The sequence below is a fragment of the Fistularia commersonii genome, chromosome 25 (genome assembly GCF_037954325.1).
Source record: "Fistularia commersonii isolate RoL2024-O1a breed Wild chromosome 25, RoL_Fcom_v1.0, whole genome shotgun sequence".
Lineage (NCBI taxonomy): Eukaryota > Metazoa > Chordata > Actinopteri > Syngnathiformes > Fistulariidae > Fistularia > Fistularia commersonii.
In genome coordinates, this window is record NC_141308.1 from 11,082,799 (window position 1) to 11,102,050 (window position 19,252).

The 19,252-nt window shown below is 39.9% G+C and overlaps 1 protein-coding gene and 1 non-coding gene across 4 annotated transcripts in view; one reads left to right on the plus strand and one right to left on the minus strand.

The window, feature by feature from the left end:
• Positions 1-19,252, minus strand: part of LOC147219273 (sodium channel protein type 5 subunit alpha-like) — a 39,144-nt gene that overhangs the window by 12,546 nt on the left and 7,346 nt on the right. Inside the window, exons 3-16 of one of the 3 annotated variants that reach the window (XM_086172533.1) lie at positions 18,340-18,458; positions 17,268-17,357; positions 15,800-15,928; positions 15,071-15,162; positions 14,715-14,957; positions 13,918-13,981; positions 8,622-8,763; positions 7,167-7,364; positions 6,902-7,087; positions 6,446-6,817; positions 6,078-6,207; positions 4,611-4,849; positions 3,835-4,008; positions 3,318-3,674 (exon numbers count right to left, since the gene is read on the minus strand). In XM_086172533.1, the coding sequence (XP_086028659.1) occupies positions 3,318-3,674; positions 3,835-4,008; positions 4,611-4,849; positions 6,078-6,207; positions 6,446-6,817; positions 6,902-7,087; positions 7,167-7,364; positions 8,622-8,763; positions 13,918-13,981; positions 14,715-14,957; positions 15,071-15,162; positions 15,800-15,928; positions 17,268-17,357; positions 18,340-18,458 (2,535 nt within the window). Of the gene's footprint in view, positions 1-3,317; positions 3,675-3,834; positions 4,009-4,610; positions 4,850-6,077; positions 6,208-6,445; positions 6,818-6,901; positions 7,088-7,166; positions 7,365-8,621; positions 8,764-13,917; positions 13,982-14,714; positions 14,958-15,070; positions 15,163-15,799; positions 15,929-17,267; positions 17,358-18,339; positions 18,459-19,252 lie in introns of those variants that run through there. The other 2 variants (XM_086172532.1, XM_086172531.1) reach the window with 2 other exon arrangements.
• trnag-ucc (transfer RNA glycine (anticodon UCC)) lies at positions 3,065-3,136 on the plus strand. The gene has a single exon. It is a non-coding gene; the product is annotated as a tRNA-Gly (tRNA).

The following is a 19,252-nucleotide window of genomic DNA, read 5'->3' on the forward strand; positions in this document are numbered from 1 at the left end:
ATATATATATAAAAAAATAAAGGGAACAACACAATGTAACTTCAACTCAATCCCACAGCTGTGAAATCAAACTTTCAAAGCAACACTGATTCATTTTGTCTTGTTTTTAAGGTCATTACATCTGTCACGGTTTCCCCCAGGAGCACAGACAAGTAGAAATGCAGGTGGGTTTAATGTGTTCTCAACCGGGAACATTGCTATACAAAGACGAGTTGAAGACACCATAAACTTCTTCTTCTAACAAACGAGACCAGACACTGACTGAAACTTCGGGTCCGTCTTTATACTCTGGCTTGATTAGTTGGATTGTTTTCTGGTGAGGCGTGGCCTCCAGGTGTGGAGGATAATTGCAGTGATTGTTGCATCGCTGGCCTGAGGATTCGAGGATTCGTGACATGTTTTTCCACTTAATTTTGAGTGTGACTCCAAATCCAGACCTCCATTGGTTCAAACATTTGATTTCCATCGATCATTTTTGTGTGATTTTGTTGTCAGCACATTCAACTACGTTAAGAACAAACCATTTAATAGGAATATTTCATTCATTCAGATCTATGATGTATTATTTTAGTGTTCCCTTTATTTTTTTGATCAGTATTTATACACATATATATATATATATATATATATATATATATATATGTGTGTGTGTGTACGCCATACACATACACACACCCACACAAACACACACAAACACACACACGTCCATATTCACGCGTAGATACATATATACATGTACTACATGTACATGTACACACACACAGTGTATACAAATACATATATATATATATGTATATATACTCTGTGTGTGTTTGTGTGTGTGTGTGTGTGTGTGTGGATGTGTGTGTGTGGGTGTGTGCATGTACATGTAGATGAGTATATGGACATGTATAGGTGTGTCTGTGTGTGTGTGTGTATGTGTGTGTGGGGCTTAACAGGTTAGCTATCATATATGTGTGTGTTAAAGCAGGTGTCTCCATGGAGAGATATTATCCTGTTCATGGATGTTGGAGGTCGGCCAATATCGTAACCCATCTCTTTTCAAATCATCAGTCCTGTTAAGCACCACGTCTATATCTCCATCCCCGACCTTCACGCGGAAACAACAAAACCGCTGTCCTCTGTAACACGCACATCCAACAAATCCTGCGTGAGGTGAAACTTTTCAAATCCATATGTTGAGATGATTAGAATAAATTTAAAAATGAAGATTGTAACCTGCCCTTGAAACGTGCCCCTTTTTTTTAGCATCGGAGTTCTGTATCAACATGAAAAGAAAAGATGGACGGTTTGTTACGCCCCTGTGGACAGTCAAGTCCTGTGACGCAAATTTGTTACTAGGCCACAACATGGAAAATATTTTTTGACATTCATCAAAAAAGGTCTTAAAACATTTTAAGCAGGCAGATACATTGCAGAGCGAGAGATTAAATGTGGTACAAACTACAATTTAATGCCATTTGAGGGAACAGAGAGCATGATGGGAACAGGTGTTTGAACCCATCCAGGGGCTTCATCATAAGCCTTGGTCCATTAAAAACACGCACACACACACACACACACGCGCGCACACACACACACACACACACACTACAAGACGGAACTGTCGTAGAGCAAATGATGCTTAGATTTTGTTAGCATTGTGTAATTTGTGTATCGTAGTCATCTGATATTTATAAAATACCCACAATATAGTGTTATTATCTCCAAAACAATAATAATTCTAATGCATCAATGCATTACAGTTGCACTATATACAAGTCTGGAATTAAAATGAACTAAAGGGGATAAAATTCGTCGATTAATGTTTATATTTTTATGTTTTTTCGTTTCGATTTTTTCACAGAGTTGGAATAATACGCCGATTGGGGATCGCTTTAAATTCCGTCATTTTTGTGACAATGACCACAAAGATCTATTCTATCCCATTAATTTGTATTTTGGTCTTCACCCCATTTTTTTACCCTGGAAATTATTATTGTTTCATTTTCATCTTTTCCTTTTGGTGTTACACAGCAGGACAAGAAATGATCGTATGCGTGGACCGGTTTGGTGGTGGTTAAACCTCCACGTGGATCGATGCGCCAGATGTGCGTGTTGTCTTGCGTGGAGATCAATACCTACTATTTCAGACTGAAAAAAATAACACTGCGGCCTTTGCTGATCCTTTTGCGTAGTACTTAGGTCATAATTTCCCCCGTGGGGCTTAGTTCATTAGCGCTGGATAAGACACGCGCGCCGGTTGGTTATGAGGTTGCGGTAAAGCCGCTGCGGGTGCGTCTGTTGTGGCTGCAGTTTGCACGGCACCATGTGCAGATAATACATATATATGACTTACGCAGAGGACAACAGATGGTTTATATGTCGTCCAGACATGATCTCTTTTGAAGTCTGCTAATGCTAATCTGCGGGCAGTTAGCATGAGGCTATGATGCAATCGCTGCCTCTGTGAGTATTACATGCTCAGCGACGAAGGAAAGATGCAATACCGGATTTAGAAGTCGTTTTTTTTTTTTTTTTTTAAACAATTTATCATCAATCACAGTTGAAGAATGTCCCGTCCTCTTTACATAGAATCTCCAGTCTTCGGTGAAACGTAATCCCCGCTTACTTGTGACATCATTTGGATTTCACAGCAGTCACAGTTGGTTGCAGTGGCATGCAATTAAATTGCTGTGTAGGCGGACTTCCTGTTATTACATAGTGTTAAAGGATAATTGCAGCGATGTTTGATACAACGGTTATTGTCTAAAAATCAAACAAAAAAAAAAAAAAAAAAAAAAGAAAAAACTTCTGCCACATCCCCTGAGACAATTAAGTGATTAGAATCCTTTGGAAAATTGTAAAAATCAGTTTCTTGCTAAGTTCTACTAAACTGAGTTGGAGTTTTTACTGAAGCAAAGCAATCCATTTAGCACCCCTAAAAAGAAAATAAAAGTCAGGATCTAACAAAACTACTCATTATGTTGGAGACACACCCTGTTTCTTTATGTGTGTTGCCACAACAGCAGCCCACATAATGTCAAGAAGCAACCAGATGGTTGCACGTAGTCCTTTTCCACAGGCGTTGGTGGTATAGTGGTTAGCATAGCTGCCTTCCAAGCAGTTGACCCGGGTTCGATTCCCGGCCAACGCATTCCCTTTTCGTTCTGTTTTAGCAGCCGGGGCTTAAAGATTAGGGAATCTACCACCGAAAGGTCAGAGGATCAATCCCCTGGGAAGCGGAATATCAGCGGTATCCTCTAGCCGCTCCGCAGGTCACGCGAACCGGTTATTCGGGAAATGCCGATTCGTCAGGCGACCACCGATGTACTCACCACCAAGTTGCCGATGACCATGACCAGCATAAACACCAGGATGCAGAGGGGCTGCCCAGCCACTTCCATACAATCCCACATGGTTTCGATCCACTCGCCACAGAGCACCCTGAACACGATCAGGAAGGAATGAAAGAAGTCCTTCATGTGCCAGCGAGGCAGCTGACAGTCTTTGGAGATCTTACACACGCAGTCCTGGTAGTTCTTCCCAAATAGCTGCATGCCCACGACGGCGAAGATGAAGACGATGATGGCCAACACCAGCGTCAGGTTTCCCAGGGCGCCCACTGAGTTTCCGATGATCTTGATTAGAGTGTTGAGAGTCGGCCAGGACTTTGCCAACTTGAAGACGCGTAACTGATCAAGCGTAGATTGCACGAATAAAATGTTTTTATCTTTACCAGGAAACACAACATTCGTCCACATGAATACATCCTCAATGCTAATTTCGATAAACATGCTACACCTGTAAAATAGGGAAAACAAGCGATGAGAAATAAGCAAAAGCCTCTGTTACCAGTCGGAAAGAGCGGAGGACCGACAGTCCCTCGACATTGGAGAGACCCAACTCCATCAGACTGAGGCAAACGATGACCCCGTCAAAGATGTTCCAGCCCTGTTGGAAGTAGTAGTACGGATCCATGGCGATCAGCTTCAGTACCATCTCAGCAGTAAAGATCCCGGTGAAAACCTGCAGAGACACCGAAGGCACGGAAAAACACCCCCGGAAGAGAAAAATAGCGACTAAATTATCCAATTCAATTCAGATGTAATTCACTGGATTTATGGACGTTCTGATAAAAGGACGATTCTTAAACTCGTCTTGATGTTTGTGTCCGGCTATCGCAGTTATAGGGAAATACGCACAATAGGAAAATAGCAACACAAAAGTTCGAGATTGTCCGTATCCAGCATCATGAGTTAGAGATACAATAAAAAGTTATTTGAGACAAAGTACAAACTCTTTGGGTTGAGTACAAAAAAAAAGTAATATTATACTTTTATGATCCAAGGCTGCAGGAATCGAACCGAAACGATGCTAAGAATAAACAATAGTAAAAACTATTTCCAAAGCACAATCTCTGCCAAAGAGCGTATGTGTTCCGGCTCGACATCAACTCAAACACGCCGCTGTCTGAAAAAGAAACGCGTTATCTGAACGAGAGCCCTTTGTTGTAGCTCTTTAGCTTCTCGTCCGAGAGGCTTTCAATCCTGTTCGCGGGCACTTGACTTAAACATTTCGGAAAAGTGTGTTGCGGAAACAGAAGTCCCGCTATCATGAAAAGCCCTTACCAGATTGCCCACTGAAAGCATCGTGTTGAACTCGTCCGTCATGGGGTAGTGCTCCAGGGCCATGAAGAGGGTGTTCAGCACGATGCAAATAGTGATACCAAGATCCAGGAAAGGATCCATCACCATGAACTTGACCCACTCCTTCATTTTCAGCCACCAGGAGCAGCAATCCCATATGAGGTACCTCTTAGCGAAGGTGTACCAGCAGGGGTGGCACTTTTGCCTCGACTCCTGCAGCTCTGCAAAGTGACGCCAAAGCAGACCGTTAGCTTTACTTTTAGCGCCATTCACGTAATTTGTGTGAGTCAGCGTTTGACTGCCCTTCGACAAACTCTACCCTTGCAACAAAGTGAGCTACCGCAGCCGGACAGGGACGGCTACTGAGCTTTTCCTCAGAATTAAAAAAAAAAAAAAGAACCACATTGCACAAATATCAGGTGAACATTTATAAATATACCCATTCTGTGCAAGATAAGAACTTAATGGGAATTTGATGTTCTACATGAAATGTGTTATGCATGCCCTAACGCTGTTGTCTAGTTTTAACCTTGTTGGTGTCGCTTCATCCGCATCATGTTTATTTTTGTCATTATTATTGTCACTCTGTTCCTTTTCTTCTGCTGTTGTCGTTTTGGTTGTCTATTTTTATTTTTATCATTGTTTTATCATTGCTGTCTATTTTTTGTGGATGTCTTTTGTTATCATTCAATGGTCTCTTTAATTATTTATATTCATACTCATATCTATTGTTACTGTCTTTATTGCACTGCAGTAACATGACAATTTCCCCTATGGAGGTCAATAAAGAATATCTTATCTTATCTTAACTTATCTTGAGCAATTTTGTACCGACAATTTGCACAATTTTGTAAAGCAATTTATTTATATACATATATGTATATGTATGTATATGTATATATATGAATATACATATATACGTGTGTATGTGTGTGTACATGTATATGTATATGTGTGTGTGTGTAAAAAAATAATTATAAATGTAACATGTTAATTATATATGTAAGAAATGTAAGAAAAAAGATGTGAGAAAAAAGAGAGAAAAAATAGGATATTACATACATATATATATACACACACACATATATATACATGTAAATATATACATATATACGTATTTATATACATGTATATGTATATATGTGTGTGTGTGTGTGTATATATATATATATATATATATATGTGTGTGTGTGTGTGTGTGTGTGTGTGTGTGTGTGTGTATATCATTTTTTTTTATTTTACTCTTGATGTTCACAACTTTGATGCTGCTTCCCCATGTGCCCCCTAATTGCCCCTCTGGGACAAATAAAGTTTTCATAATTTTGATTTATCTTCTTATCTTATCTTATCTTATCTTATCTTATCTTATCTTATCTTATCTTATCTTATCTTATCTTATCTTATCTTATCTTATCTTATCTTATCTTAAAATTGCTCGGAGAGACTAACCGTCCATGGCATCGCTGAAGAAGCTGACAGAGCTCAGCCCTCTTTTTCTGGGAACAGCTGGAGGCTCGGTCACTGTTGGGGAAGGCTGGAGGAGAAGCCTGGGACCGCTGTCTTCCACACTGGCCAGTTTCTGGGAGACAAAGAGACAACTTTAAGACATTTCCTCGAACGTGACCGACAAATGGTTGCCTTTTTAAAAGAAAAGTTCATGATAAGTCCCGAAACAGACTCAACAAGTACGACTACGTTAGACCTTGTAACCTCAAGACTTGAATCCATTACATTATCATAACAAGGCCTGATATGTGTTTTTCTTATGTTGGGAATCCAAATAAATGCATGAATAAATTCTAGGCCACACCACTCACTGTGTCTTCCTTGATTCTCTCCATGCTGTAAGCGTGCATGGAGGACGGGGTGTGCAGCCCCACGGCGGTGACTCCGTTGTGATCGAGTGAAATGTTCAGCCGTCCGTTTACGTTGAGGCTGGGCGTGAGGATCTGGGAGCAGTGGCTCCTCACACTTCCTGTCCTCTTCTTCCAGGGTGTTGCCGTTGAGCTGGTGCGACTCCGGATGTTGTCCCCGTAATTGCTGTACTCGTCGTCCCCAAAGTCGGCCTCCGAGTTGTTACGCGCCCGAAAAGAGCTGAAGATGCTGATCTGGCTTCCTCTCCTGGTGCTGAGGGGATGAGAGGAGAGTGTGGCCAGCAGCGGGTGGGCCGGCAGAGGGGACACGGGTGTCTACGAAAACAAAAAAGAAATGTAAGCATCGGGTACTTTTCACAAAAACGTCAAAAGCGGTCAAAAAAAGTAACGGCGATTTACAATTGGCTCATCCAGTGGGTCAATATTGTCTTCAGCAGCTTCCTCCCCTGTTTCCTCTGATAAAGTCCTGTGAGATCTTCTCCTTCTACTGCTGTTTCTCCGTATGCTTCCAGTCTTCAGGCAGAACGGCGACAACTCCGGGGACAACACCGAGTCCGTCTCCTGCGCTTGTTTCCTTGCCGCCAACTTCGTGCAGAAGAAAATCGCATTAGAGGTAGAATCCTATCCCGGAGCGCATCCTAAATGCGGATTTCTTTTCGCGTACTCTTTGTTCTCGTCGGAGGTGCTCCATAGCCATCTGAAACTCCCGCTCTTTCTGCCAGGCTTCAGCGATGGTCGCCTGATTCTGCTCCTCGTAGGCCATGGCCACGACGGCCAGGATAAGATTGACAAGGTAGAAGGAGCCCAGGAAGATTACCAGCACAAAGAAAATCATGTAGGTCTTCCCCGCTGAGCGCAGAGTCTGGGTGATAGGATATGATAAGTACATTTTTAGAAAATGGAGAAACTTCCAAAATGAGAAATGCTTAAACGTTTCCGTGCGATAAGATAATACTTTCTTGATCCCCCATAGGGGAAATTCTTTCATCACAGCAGCGCAACGATGACAATATCAATAAATATGAGAATAAATATAGATAAAGGAGACAATTAAAAGATAGTGAAAGACATCCACAAAAAATAGACAGCAAAGTTTATAAAAACAAGGAAAAAAAAAGACAACAGAATGAAAAAAAAACAACAGCAAGGGTGAGAATAGACAACCAAAACAACAACAACAAGATGGACAAAAATAAAAAGAATTGAAAAAAAAAAAGGGCAAACAGTTAAATGGAAGAAAACCGAGAAGAGGATGATTCTGGAAACCAGAGGATGCTGAGATGCCCGGTGATGATGCAACTTTTTTTAAATTATCAAGACAAAACATAACATTACCTACATTTAGTGTTAAAACACACTTTGATAGTGCTGCACCTTCAATACATCCAAGTGCCAAATGTATGGTTGAAACTAAATAGCATTTGGCGCAGCAACATGAAACATTTGTATGAGAAGCCATGTTGGAAAGTGTTAAAAATAGATCAAATTAAAAAAATTATGTATATATATATATATATATATGTGTGTGTGTGTGTGTGTATATATATATGTATATATGTATATATGTATGTGTGTGTGTATGCACACATATATATAGTTATATATATATATATAAATATATTATACATGTATAGTAGATATATGTGTATGTATGTATATATGAAACCATATATACACACATATACATATATATATATGCATATATACAGCGTGCAAAAAATAAAGGGAACACTTACATAACACAATGGAACTCTAAGTGTTCACTTTATTTTTTTTGCACACTGTATATATGCATATATATATATGTATATGTGTGTATGTAAGGTTATATATATATTTATACATACATACACATACATCTATCATACATGTATTTTATACACACACACTTACACACACACATAAATATATCTATTAACTGACCATTAAGTTTGCAAATAGATAGAATAATCAGTGTGCAAGGTGACATCTGGTGCATCGAGCTTGTACCGTTCAGCGTGCTCGCACCTCGGCGTCATCGGCCTTCTCTCTTCAGTGGGTGTGATGCTAATTATATTACAGGTGATATTCTAAAATATCATTAGCGCATGAAGAAAATGAGAAAGAAAAAAAAATGCACCTGGTGGAAAAGTTTTTCCCAGTAGTCTTGCGTCATGAGACGGAAGAGAGCCAGGAAAGCCCAGCCGAAGGTATCGAAACTCGTGTAGCCGTAGTTTGGATTTCGCCCGACTTTCAGGCAGTCGAATCCTTCCGGACACTTCCTGCAATGCACACGCATTTTGAAGGTTGAATACAGAGGATTGTAGGGCATGGTGGATAAACAAAGGCCGTGCACAAATAAATCAGAAGCAGCTGGGGCAGATAGAAGCGCGGTAGCGTGCATGCTGCTTTAACAGGGTTAAAAACATCTCCTTTATCTACGTGCAGCCCCGTGGCCTTTGACTCCGCAGCGGGTGAGTCAGTAAGTAAACACAGTGCTATCATCACCATTATTTCAACTGAAGAGGGCACTTGAAATTCATTCCATGCAGGAGCACTAAAATGCACTGGAGCAAAAGGGATTATGGCGAGCCAGATGGATATCAAATTGCGCTTCAAAAATTTTCAGCTCCATGCCCGCGTCGCTGATCTTCATTGTCAGCATAGTGGCATTACAGCAAATATTTAAGTCCAGCAGCTGAGAACAAGCTGCACAGCCATGTCAATCTGAGTGCAGAATAATTTCGTAATGGCCGGGAAACAGCTGGGAGGGAGAGCGCTGCTGGGGGAACAGCTGTAGATCTTGCCGACCGGCCAGCTGAGCAGGAGTGCTCACTAATATCCAGCAGTTAGGACAGAGGAGGCAGTGAGAGGCCAGCGACATCTTCCTGTCTGGCTCTCCCTTTCCTCCCCGCACTGCTCAACCAGCCAGGCCGCACATCTGTTAGCATCTTTTACCCCGTGCACGGCTGAAAAACCTGCACGCATTGTGAGATTTTAAAAGTTAAGCACTGTTTAAAAAAGTGTTTTCAAAGGTTATAGCGTCAGGATAAATACCTGTCGTTTCGACAGTTATCTATTATTATTACGATAAATAATTTGGATGGTGTCATACCGGGGTGTGGCCACTAGGGGCGCAAGTGAGCACCCAGAATGATTGATCAAAATGTGATTATCTTTTTAAAAAAAACACATGCCGGTGCCACTAGCAAACTCATAATCTGTAGAAAGTTGACACTGAAATTGAGAAATCACTCAAAACAGTGCAGTAATAGAAAGAATATACATCGTACTATTCATATATACATGCATTCTATTTGCATTGCATACAACAGGAAGAAAAAAAAGCATCAGTTAAACTTTAACCATATTCTGTAAAGGCCGTATTAATAATTCATTCGCATTTTCCGCTTTCATTCGTTACGTTTATGCTCAGAATATCCGGTTGGATTTAATTTTCTCACCAGGGCAAGCTTAAAGAGCAGCATCTGCGGTAGTATGTAAACATACACCCGAAGATTAATTAAGTTCACTTTGTGTGGCCGTGTCACGACGAGTCTCATGTGATGACGGACTAATCGTATCAAAGCAAGCCAATGCTGTCACTTATACGACATGAACGCGAGACCTCTGCTCTGTTAGATTGTTGCTGTAAAACAAGATTATAAGGACCAAAGGCTCCATGAAGGTTTTAGTAGAACCGTCCCGTGGACGGACTGTACGCATGAAGACCTCACTGTGGAAACCGATCTGCTTCCACTCCAAGAAAGTCCTCAACCTAAACTAGGTTCAGGTGACACGTTTAAAACATATATTTATATATCATAAACGAAACAACCTTTGTTTTTACATCACTATAGAGCTTATAGTACGTCATGTCAGACCTAAACATTCAGTACGAAGCATCTGTTCAGTGTTATCAAGTTTGCGGAAATTCTCCTATTATTACATAATAACGGTTCATTTCGTAACTTGGAATTGATTTTGAAATTGTCGCTGATTTTATTTCACTGGCGATTTTAGTTTCTCGCTGATATTTGGCGTTCTTTTCACAGATTTTAAGGGTATTATCTCACTGGCTTTAAGTAACTCTTTGTGATTTGTAGAAAGGTGAGTAAATATCTGTGTCCTTTACTTCCTTTATTTTCTCTAGATCTTAATTGAACAGAAAATGCTCTGTGATATATTTTTTGTTATTAGTATTATTTTATTATTAATATAAAATATACATTTATAGTATATATATATATGTATATATATATTAATTTACATAGAATATAACTGTAATATAAGTATAAAATAATATAAAATGTAAAAAAGTGAAATAATAATAAAATAACTAAATAAAACAAATAAACACAAAAGATATGCAGATGTGCAGAAATGGCCTATGTGTAGAAAGAAAAAAAAATGTTTGCAAAGATGCAACAAATTTGCCTGCAAGAGTTTAATGTTGCATACATTTCAAAGTAATAAAAAAAGCTTTCCAATGCTGTGCAATTATATATAATAATTTTTTGACAACTTAAAAGACTAATATAAACTGTATACCTGTATACAGAAATATTCCAAGCAACTAAGCGGGAGAGGGGGGGGCTTTCAAAATGCCTCGTCTCTCCATCCTCCAAAAAAGAGGTGTCAGAACTTTGTGCAACCCTTTATCTCCATGTACGTGTGATGGACATACCCTGTCTCTGACAGCACACCACTTATTTCCGGCAAAACGACCAGGGAACAGCTGTCAAGAGCCACCAAGTGTTGCCCGTCTGCGGCGGGGGGGCCGATCCCATGCCGCCATGAGACCGATCAAGGGCAAAAGTTGAACGTGTCTATACAATCAGTCATAATCCTGGATGCACAGTGGCTTTAAGATAGAGGGGGAGATAAGCCTGGACGTTAGAGTATGTGCAACGACGAACATCTGAAGCCTTGGAACAAATCATTTATCGCCACCTTGTTAACCAGCGAGAGTGAAAACATTACATCTCTATGTCTCTATGTGTGTGTGTGTGTTTGTGTGTATGCTCTTGTCTGTGTGCCCGCTTGTGTCTGTGTGTTTGTGTGCGTGTGTTTGTGTCATCATAACGTATCCAAAGCTTTAATTTGGAAATCTACTCAGGGATTACTTGTTGGAATACACTCAAAAGATTAAGCATCCTCTATGTTTTATGTCCTCCATCCCGACCTGCTTAATATCTTGCCCGTCTCCACAGCCAGCGTCAAAAACTTCCATCTGAAATGTCACAGGAGTTAAAAGCCTGGTTCAATCATTTCTCCCAAAAAAAAAAACAAACCATATGCTTCTTTGTTTTTGTTTTTTTTTTTACTGAAAAAAAAACCAACATATTTTGAACTACCACGACAGAGTGACAAAAACAAACAAACAAATAATAATAAAATAAATTAAAAATAATAATAAATACATGAACACCACATTCTGTGTGGTGACAGATTAAGGTTAAAATCAAAGGAAGACAAACACAAATCCTCATTGTTCTGTTACTCACACAGCCATTAACACAGCTATTAGAGGCCCAATGAAAGATTAAAACTCGGATATGCCACCGAATGTGGACCTTTGTAGAACAAAAATGGCATCCACGCAAATGATAAGCAACTAATCTAAAACAAAAAACAATATATATATATATATATCGTTTTTACAAAAAAGCCCAATTGCAATAAGTTGTAGGTAAACTCTGGAACAGCTGCTGGCAACGCTGAGCTTACTGACCTACTGTCGCAAGGACTTAAATAACGTCACCCCTCCCCACCACCCTTCCGAATGTCCTCAAATGTATCATCTGTTTGCTTTGACTTGGACTCAACTTACTGAGTCAGATTTTACTTCTTGGGAGTGGGGGAGTGGATTAAGATCCTGTGTTTTTTTTGGAGGAGAGGTGACAGAGGGAGATTAAGGACTACAGGCTCGGCTGATCTCTGACGCCAACGCAAATGTGTGTTGAAGGCTGCGGCGCAATTTCTGCATGTCTTCTATTAACTAATGTTGTCTGTTTTTTGTCGGCATTATGCACCGATTGCATGCATGAAAAGCATTTGGCAGGTTTGCCGACCTCTCACAACGAAGAACATTTTAATAATTTTAAAAGCAATTTTTCATACGGCGGTATGTAATATTACATCAGGATGTTTATGATTGTCAAAAATGGAAAAAATGGGATGCAGAAAACCTGTCTGCAAGAGGTAAACACCCATTACCTGATATCAACAAGACATTTATTCTGTTCTATGATTCATTCCATGTGCAGAAATGACATACGGATAATAAAAAAAATTGCAAAGTTGCAACAAACCTCCTTGCAAAAGCTTAATGTTGCATATGATTTTAAACATGCCAACACCCATTACCTGACATCAACAAGACATATATCCGGTTCTATGATTCATTCCATATGCAGAAATGACATATAGATTAAAAAAAAAAATTTTTTTGCAAAGTTGCAACAAAACTGCCTGCAAAAGCTTAACGTTGCATATATTAAAAAACAACATGCTACCGTCCATCGTCTTGTATCATTAACAAGAGAACCTAATAGAAGCCATTTGCCGAAGCTGTACGGGATTTCAGATTCACACAGATGGGTATTTAGTTCACTATAACCCATGAACTGGGCCTGGCATGGGCAGAGTCATCCTGTTGTGCTTGTTTCAAAAGCATTTGGATTTATAGGATTATTCAGTATGTAGGCTGAGTAGCAATATTTGGATGGTTTCACACTGTGCTTTTTGATTGGGAACGCGCTCCGTCACTCCTGCGTGATCCCTGCAGCCCCGCGTTAACTCCGCTCACTTCCCGTCCGAGACAGGATGCATTACTTTGCGTTTAAGTGCACGATCAGCTATTTTCAGTTTAAATCGAATAAACCGCCGGCGGCGGCGAACCCCCAAGACGTCAGCGCCGTGTTCCCTCTCAACGATCACATAATATCTATCCGAGGCGATCCGGTTCCTCTCAGGCTCACCTAATGATTACGTCGAGCTTTTGAGATGATGAAATCTCCAAAGACCCCCTCCCGCCCGACCCGCCACCCTCCTCTCTCCAGCTGGCAACTCCATGTTTTCCTCAGCAAAGGGTGCCAGTGGAGCTGCGGTGATTATCCACGCCGCATGTTGTCTTGCGTACGTCCCCTACTCACGCCGCGTCCCGTCCCACCCCGCCCTCCTCCGGGATCACGGCTCCATACATTATTATCGTGGATTACAATAAGAAGCAGTGAGCACATCATCCCCAGTTTGATTTCTTTCTTATTTTGAGGAGGGGGGGGGGGGGGGATTATTAAAAAAAAAAAGGAAAAAAAACAACACAACAATGGTGCCCTTGCCTTTGGTGAATGCTACTACAGCTGGCCAAACACCTGAAATGCATGTGTTAGTCATTATAATATGATGTAATCGCCTGCAGATGACTTACTTACCCTGCATCACTTCCATATCCACATATTAAGGCATCCTTTGCTCCTTCAACTTTGTAAAAATTGTCTGCAGAAAAGGAAACCAGACAAGAGAAAGATATAATATTATTTATCAGATATAAAGTTATTGAACCTGATCAATACGTAATGGCTGGGAGATTTTTTTTTCTTTTTTTCCATTCTGTTGTCTATTCTTATCATTCTTGTTGTTTTTATTCACTTTACTGTCTATTTATTTGTGGATGTCTTGCTATCTTTTAATTGTCTCTATTTATATTTATACCCATATTCATTGATCCTGTAATTGTTACGCTGTTGTGGGGATCAATATGGGGATCAAGTAAATATATCTTATCTCATCTTATCTCACCTTATTATAGTGATACTTGTATTTTTGCTATTAATTACTGTTAATTTTCCAGCTGCATTGCAATTTTCTTATTCTATATTCTATCATTCTGATTCCAATTCATTTTAAACTTTTTTAAAAAAATCAAATCACATGAAATTACTGCACCTTCTGCACCTTCATTTTTTACCTTTGTCTTTATCGGCGATATTAATTTTTTCTGCAATTTTTTTTTCAAATCATCTAAACATGTAAAACTCTGTAGTTTTGGCAACACCGCAGATTTTGACAAGGAATATTAGTAACTGGATTAATTCCAAATATGCACCTATAATGACTTCATGTACGAAAACCATTGCTAAAAACCAGCTTAATCGGGCGATATAAAATAAAACAATGGATCTATCTGTCAGTTTACGCCGTTAGAGTGAAGAAGACCTCCTCAACTGACCCTCGCTGCCGAGAAAGTCGGCCCTGGAGGTCCAGGTTCTGTTATTGCAGATGAACGATGCATTGGGGCTGTACGTGGAGTTGATGCAGTGCGACAGGTTGCGGACACACTTCTGTCGCAGGAGCCCCATGAAAAGCTGCAGGCCGATGAGGGCGAACACGCTGAGGCAGAAGACGGTCAGGATCATCACGTCCGCCAGCTTCTTCACCGACTGGATCAGAGCGCCGACGATGGTCTTCAAGCCTGTGTGGAGGAGGGGGAAGCGACACGTTGGCAGGTGGGAAAAAAAAAAAAAACAAAAGAGAAAAAAATGCGACCGAGCTTTTACTGAAGTGCGGGAAAAGAGCGCATCTCACCTGGGATAACTGAGATGGTTTTCAGGGCCCGTAAAACTCGGAAGGTTCTGAGGGCAGAGACGTTTCCGAGGTCTACGAATTCTGTTACGTATCTAAAAAAAAAACACAAATAAAATTTTTGAAAAATGAACCATATTTCTGACTACCTTATTGAAAATTTCCTATTTCGGGACAATTAAAGACAAATTTTTATTTTTTTTACACATTACTTTTTTGTGACCAAAAATCATAATTAGAAAACAAAAGTATCGCGTCGTCCATATTTAACACATTTTCTTCCATAAAATAGCCACATGTTATGTACATTTCCAATTTCTACTCATGTAGTGGCATATAGAATATATATAATATAATATAGAATTGCATGTAAAAAAAAGCAAATAATGGCCAATGAAACCCCTAAAATGTGATCAATTCAAAAAGCACTGGGGGAAAATGTGCTTTTGAAAACATGACTTGTAACTCACTGACAGTAAATTATTGTTGTGTTTTGCTGAAATATGTTGTACAGGATGTTATTATACATCATACTTGTCAAAACTACTGCAAACCAGCAAACGCTGGGAAAGATATAGGTATCGTGTTTATCTCGCTGAGTTGAAGCAAGATAAACACGTTCAAAAAGTTCTTCTCCAGTTCCGTGCAATAACTGGAAGTGGCTGACAGTTGTGAGGATTTCGTGTTCCGGCCGTACGTTCGTGCCCAAGTGTGAGCACCGCGTGTACTCACGCCATGACGATCACGCTGAAGTCCAGCCAGTTCCACGGGTCTCTTAGAAAGGTGAATGAAACCACGCAGAATCCACGCGCCAATATCTTGATCGCCGACTCGAAGGTGTAAATGGCCGTGAAAGTGTACCTGCAGATGCACGGATACCAAACGCAGTGTTAGCGCGGGAAACGATTAAAACAACAAAACGACAAATGATCATTTACACCAACGTAGATAATGGGTAATGATGTCAGCGGCAGAATGTACGACCATTTACAAGGTCGAGACGGCAATTGGAATTTCACTTGAGCAAATAGCCCCCCCTTCTATGTGTAAATAAACACAAAAAGTTGGACGCAAAGTGTTTGCACAGCTGACGTTTAGAATTCCTATTTTTGAATATTAAGATATCGTCCTCATAGATCAGGGGTGGGTAATTATCCCGGCTGGCGGGCCACATTTCTAATTTAATTTTTACGCGTGGGCCAACTAGGTATCATGTAAATTGAACAAAATGCAAATACTAATTTAGATATTTGAATTTGGCACTTTTTTTCAACTTTAAAATCACAAATGACGTACCCACATTATGTTGTCTGGAATCATACATACAAAATTAGACAAAAAGAAAAAAAGAATTCAAAATATTAGAATAATTTCTAAATTCAATATTGATTAAAAATACTTAATAAAATATTCAAAGAAAATAGTTTGGCGGGCCGGATAAAACATTTTCATTGGATCCATTTCAGCGATTCGTTTATACCAGCTTTACATAATAGTTGAGAAAATGCTCCGTTGGTGTTACGGCTAGCACGCTAAGCTAAGTGACGGAGAAGCTTGAGATTGTGAAAAGAAGAACGGTGTGAGCAGCTTGCATAATGCGTGCGTAAAAGGTGAAGTGTGAAGCAGGGGACGCGAAGGTTGGGCGTGGGATGTTTAGAATTTCCCATGATTTTTGCAGGATCGACCAGCTAAGCTAAGCTAAGCTAAGCTAAGCAGCTAAGTTGGCTTCCATTTCCAGGACCGACTAGATATTCACTCAACCGCGTTTTGGGGCGGAACGGCTGCCGTCTATTTTCAGCGGAAACATTCAGATAATGAAACACTATCCAGCAGATCTGAAAGTGACAATGAGCGATCTGATGTCGGTGCAGTGCAGAGTGCATGCTGCATGCTGGACATGCTCTTGTCCGATGAACTTTGCCACATCTCCCATATCATGCATGGCAAAATATATGACTGACTTTCATTCCATACCACTTTTTATTTGATTTTTTTTTTTTTTTATTATTTTTCTTTCCCATTTTCACGTGACATCCCGAATGCAATAATAAGTAAGTATCAAATGCATCGCATACTTACCTGGATCTTCAGTCATCACTGATAAAGTAAAAAACCCCATGTGAGGCACCGCACTGGGACACACTGTTCAATTTGAATAACCATTTCGTACACACACAAACACACACACACACACACTTACTCCAGGTACTTGGTCCATGGCGCCGGATCGGACATGGCCATGAAGAAACAGTTGGTCAATATAGTGAACATTATGAACAGGCTGAACAACGTAGAGGACTTGTTAAGGAAAGCCGGAACATTCATTTTACAATCTCAGAACTGATCAACCAAAATTGATTTTAATGTAAACAGACAGAATGTTCCTTATAATCCTATGGAATATATCCATTAGGATAAACCGCCACTGTGTGTGTGTGTGTGTGTGTGTGTGTATGCGTGCCAATGGTATTATAAGTACAGTAAATGCAGATTAGAGAAGATGTAAGTAAATTCCATTTGTGATATCAGGGGAGTGATATCATTTTTCTCTTGTGGATGAGTAAAAAAAAAAAAACAGGGTCTATAATTTTGCAATCCTGTATGATTAAATAGTGTTGACATTTAAAAAGATCAAAATGGTGAACAGAGAGAGATATATAGAGAAAGATGCAGAGATTTTTACAGCAAAATTAAGTGCTTTAAAAGCTGCGTTGCAGTAACGGTTATAAATGTTCCTCAGCAGGTACAGGAAGTCAGTTACTGAGCAGGAAGCTTTCCAATTTGATATTAAGGATTCATTTTCTGGACACATTATAAAATGCTCTTTATAAAGGCTTTCCAAAAAAACTGGACTACATAAATGTCTGATCATAAAATAAAGGAAACTGTTAAGTACCTTAAAGTAGCATATCTAAGAGAATGGGATGCAAAGTACATCATTTTTGTGTAGAATATAAAAATAACTCACTTTTAGATTGATTTCCCCAGTCTTTTCTTATAGATGCTAATAATTTAATCACATAAATGATCATACAAAAATGTAAATATTATTACACTTCTGGGATATTGACTTTTTTACTGGCGCCAATATCTGAATAGTTATTCTCTTTCAATTGCATGACAAAATAGGCAATATATAACATTATAAACATTTATGAAGTTGACATTTATACCATCAGCACTTTCGGCATTACAGGTAGTGACAACATTATTGTCGTCTACAACCTGTTTTTCTTCAAACTTTGTTTTTGTCAATCACCAAAAAAGGATATGAATGGACTAAAACTTTAATGGCGATGGATCGGATGAAGTGGAAAGGACTAAATATGTAAAGTGCAGATGTGGCACTGAATCTGAAGATGGCCTTCCCTTTGTTTAGTACTATAAAGGTCTGCAGAGACAAAAGAGAGAAAAAAAAAGATATTTGTGAGAAATAACAGAAACACAGATTGAATTTGCATCAATTATTCTCAAATAACCCCCGTGACCGACGTCGGTTTTCAGCAGGGAGTTGGCCGACTTCCGTCTTCCGCTCCTCCACGTGCACGTCGGCCTTCAAGAAGGCCCAAAAAGAGCGAGGGCCGGGCGAGTTCATGTGGGCGACTGCAAAGCGGGCTCAACCTCTCCCCAACAGATGTGCCATTTATTTAAATATTTTTTTCGTCTTTCGCTAATCCTCCCATCCAGCCGCGCATCACATGCCAAAACAAAGAGACCCTGAGAATGGCTGCCGCGTCCGTTTTTCATCTCTCCGTAAGCGGCCCATTAATGGGCTGAAGCCTGATCTACCGACACTGCGAATCAAAACTTGCTAATCCCATTTCTGCAACGGCGAGAGATCAGCGCAGATGCCTCCTGCGCGGTGAGCTCGGTGGAAAAGCTTCCTCCGAGGTGCAGGGTTATTGTCGTATCGCGTTTGCGACATTTCTCGATCATAAATTAATATGCGGCCATTTGGCGGCGCCTGTAGGATAAACACCAGCGGCGCTTAAGCTGCTCAAATACTGTCACTTTTTTCACATTTTTCCATAAAATACATCAAATATCCACTGTGAGGGAATATTTTTGATAAAGTAAAAACTTTGGGGTCTGGATGTCTGCACAAACAGACAAATAGACAAAGGAAATACAGACTGTTTTTCATCATATTACCATCAAAAAGAGTGTAAATACAAGTTTGCATGA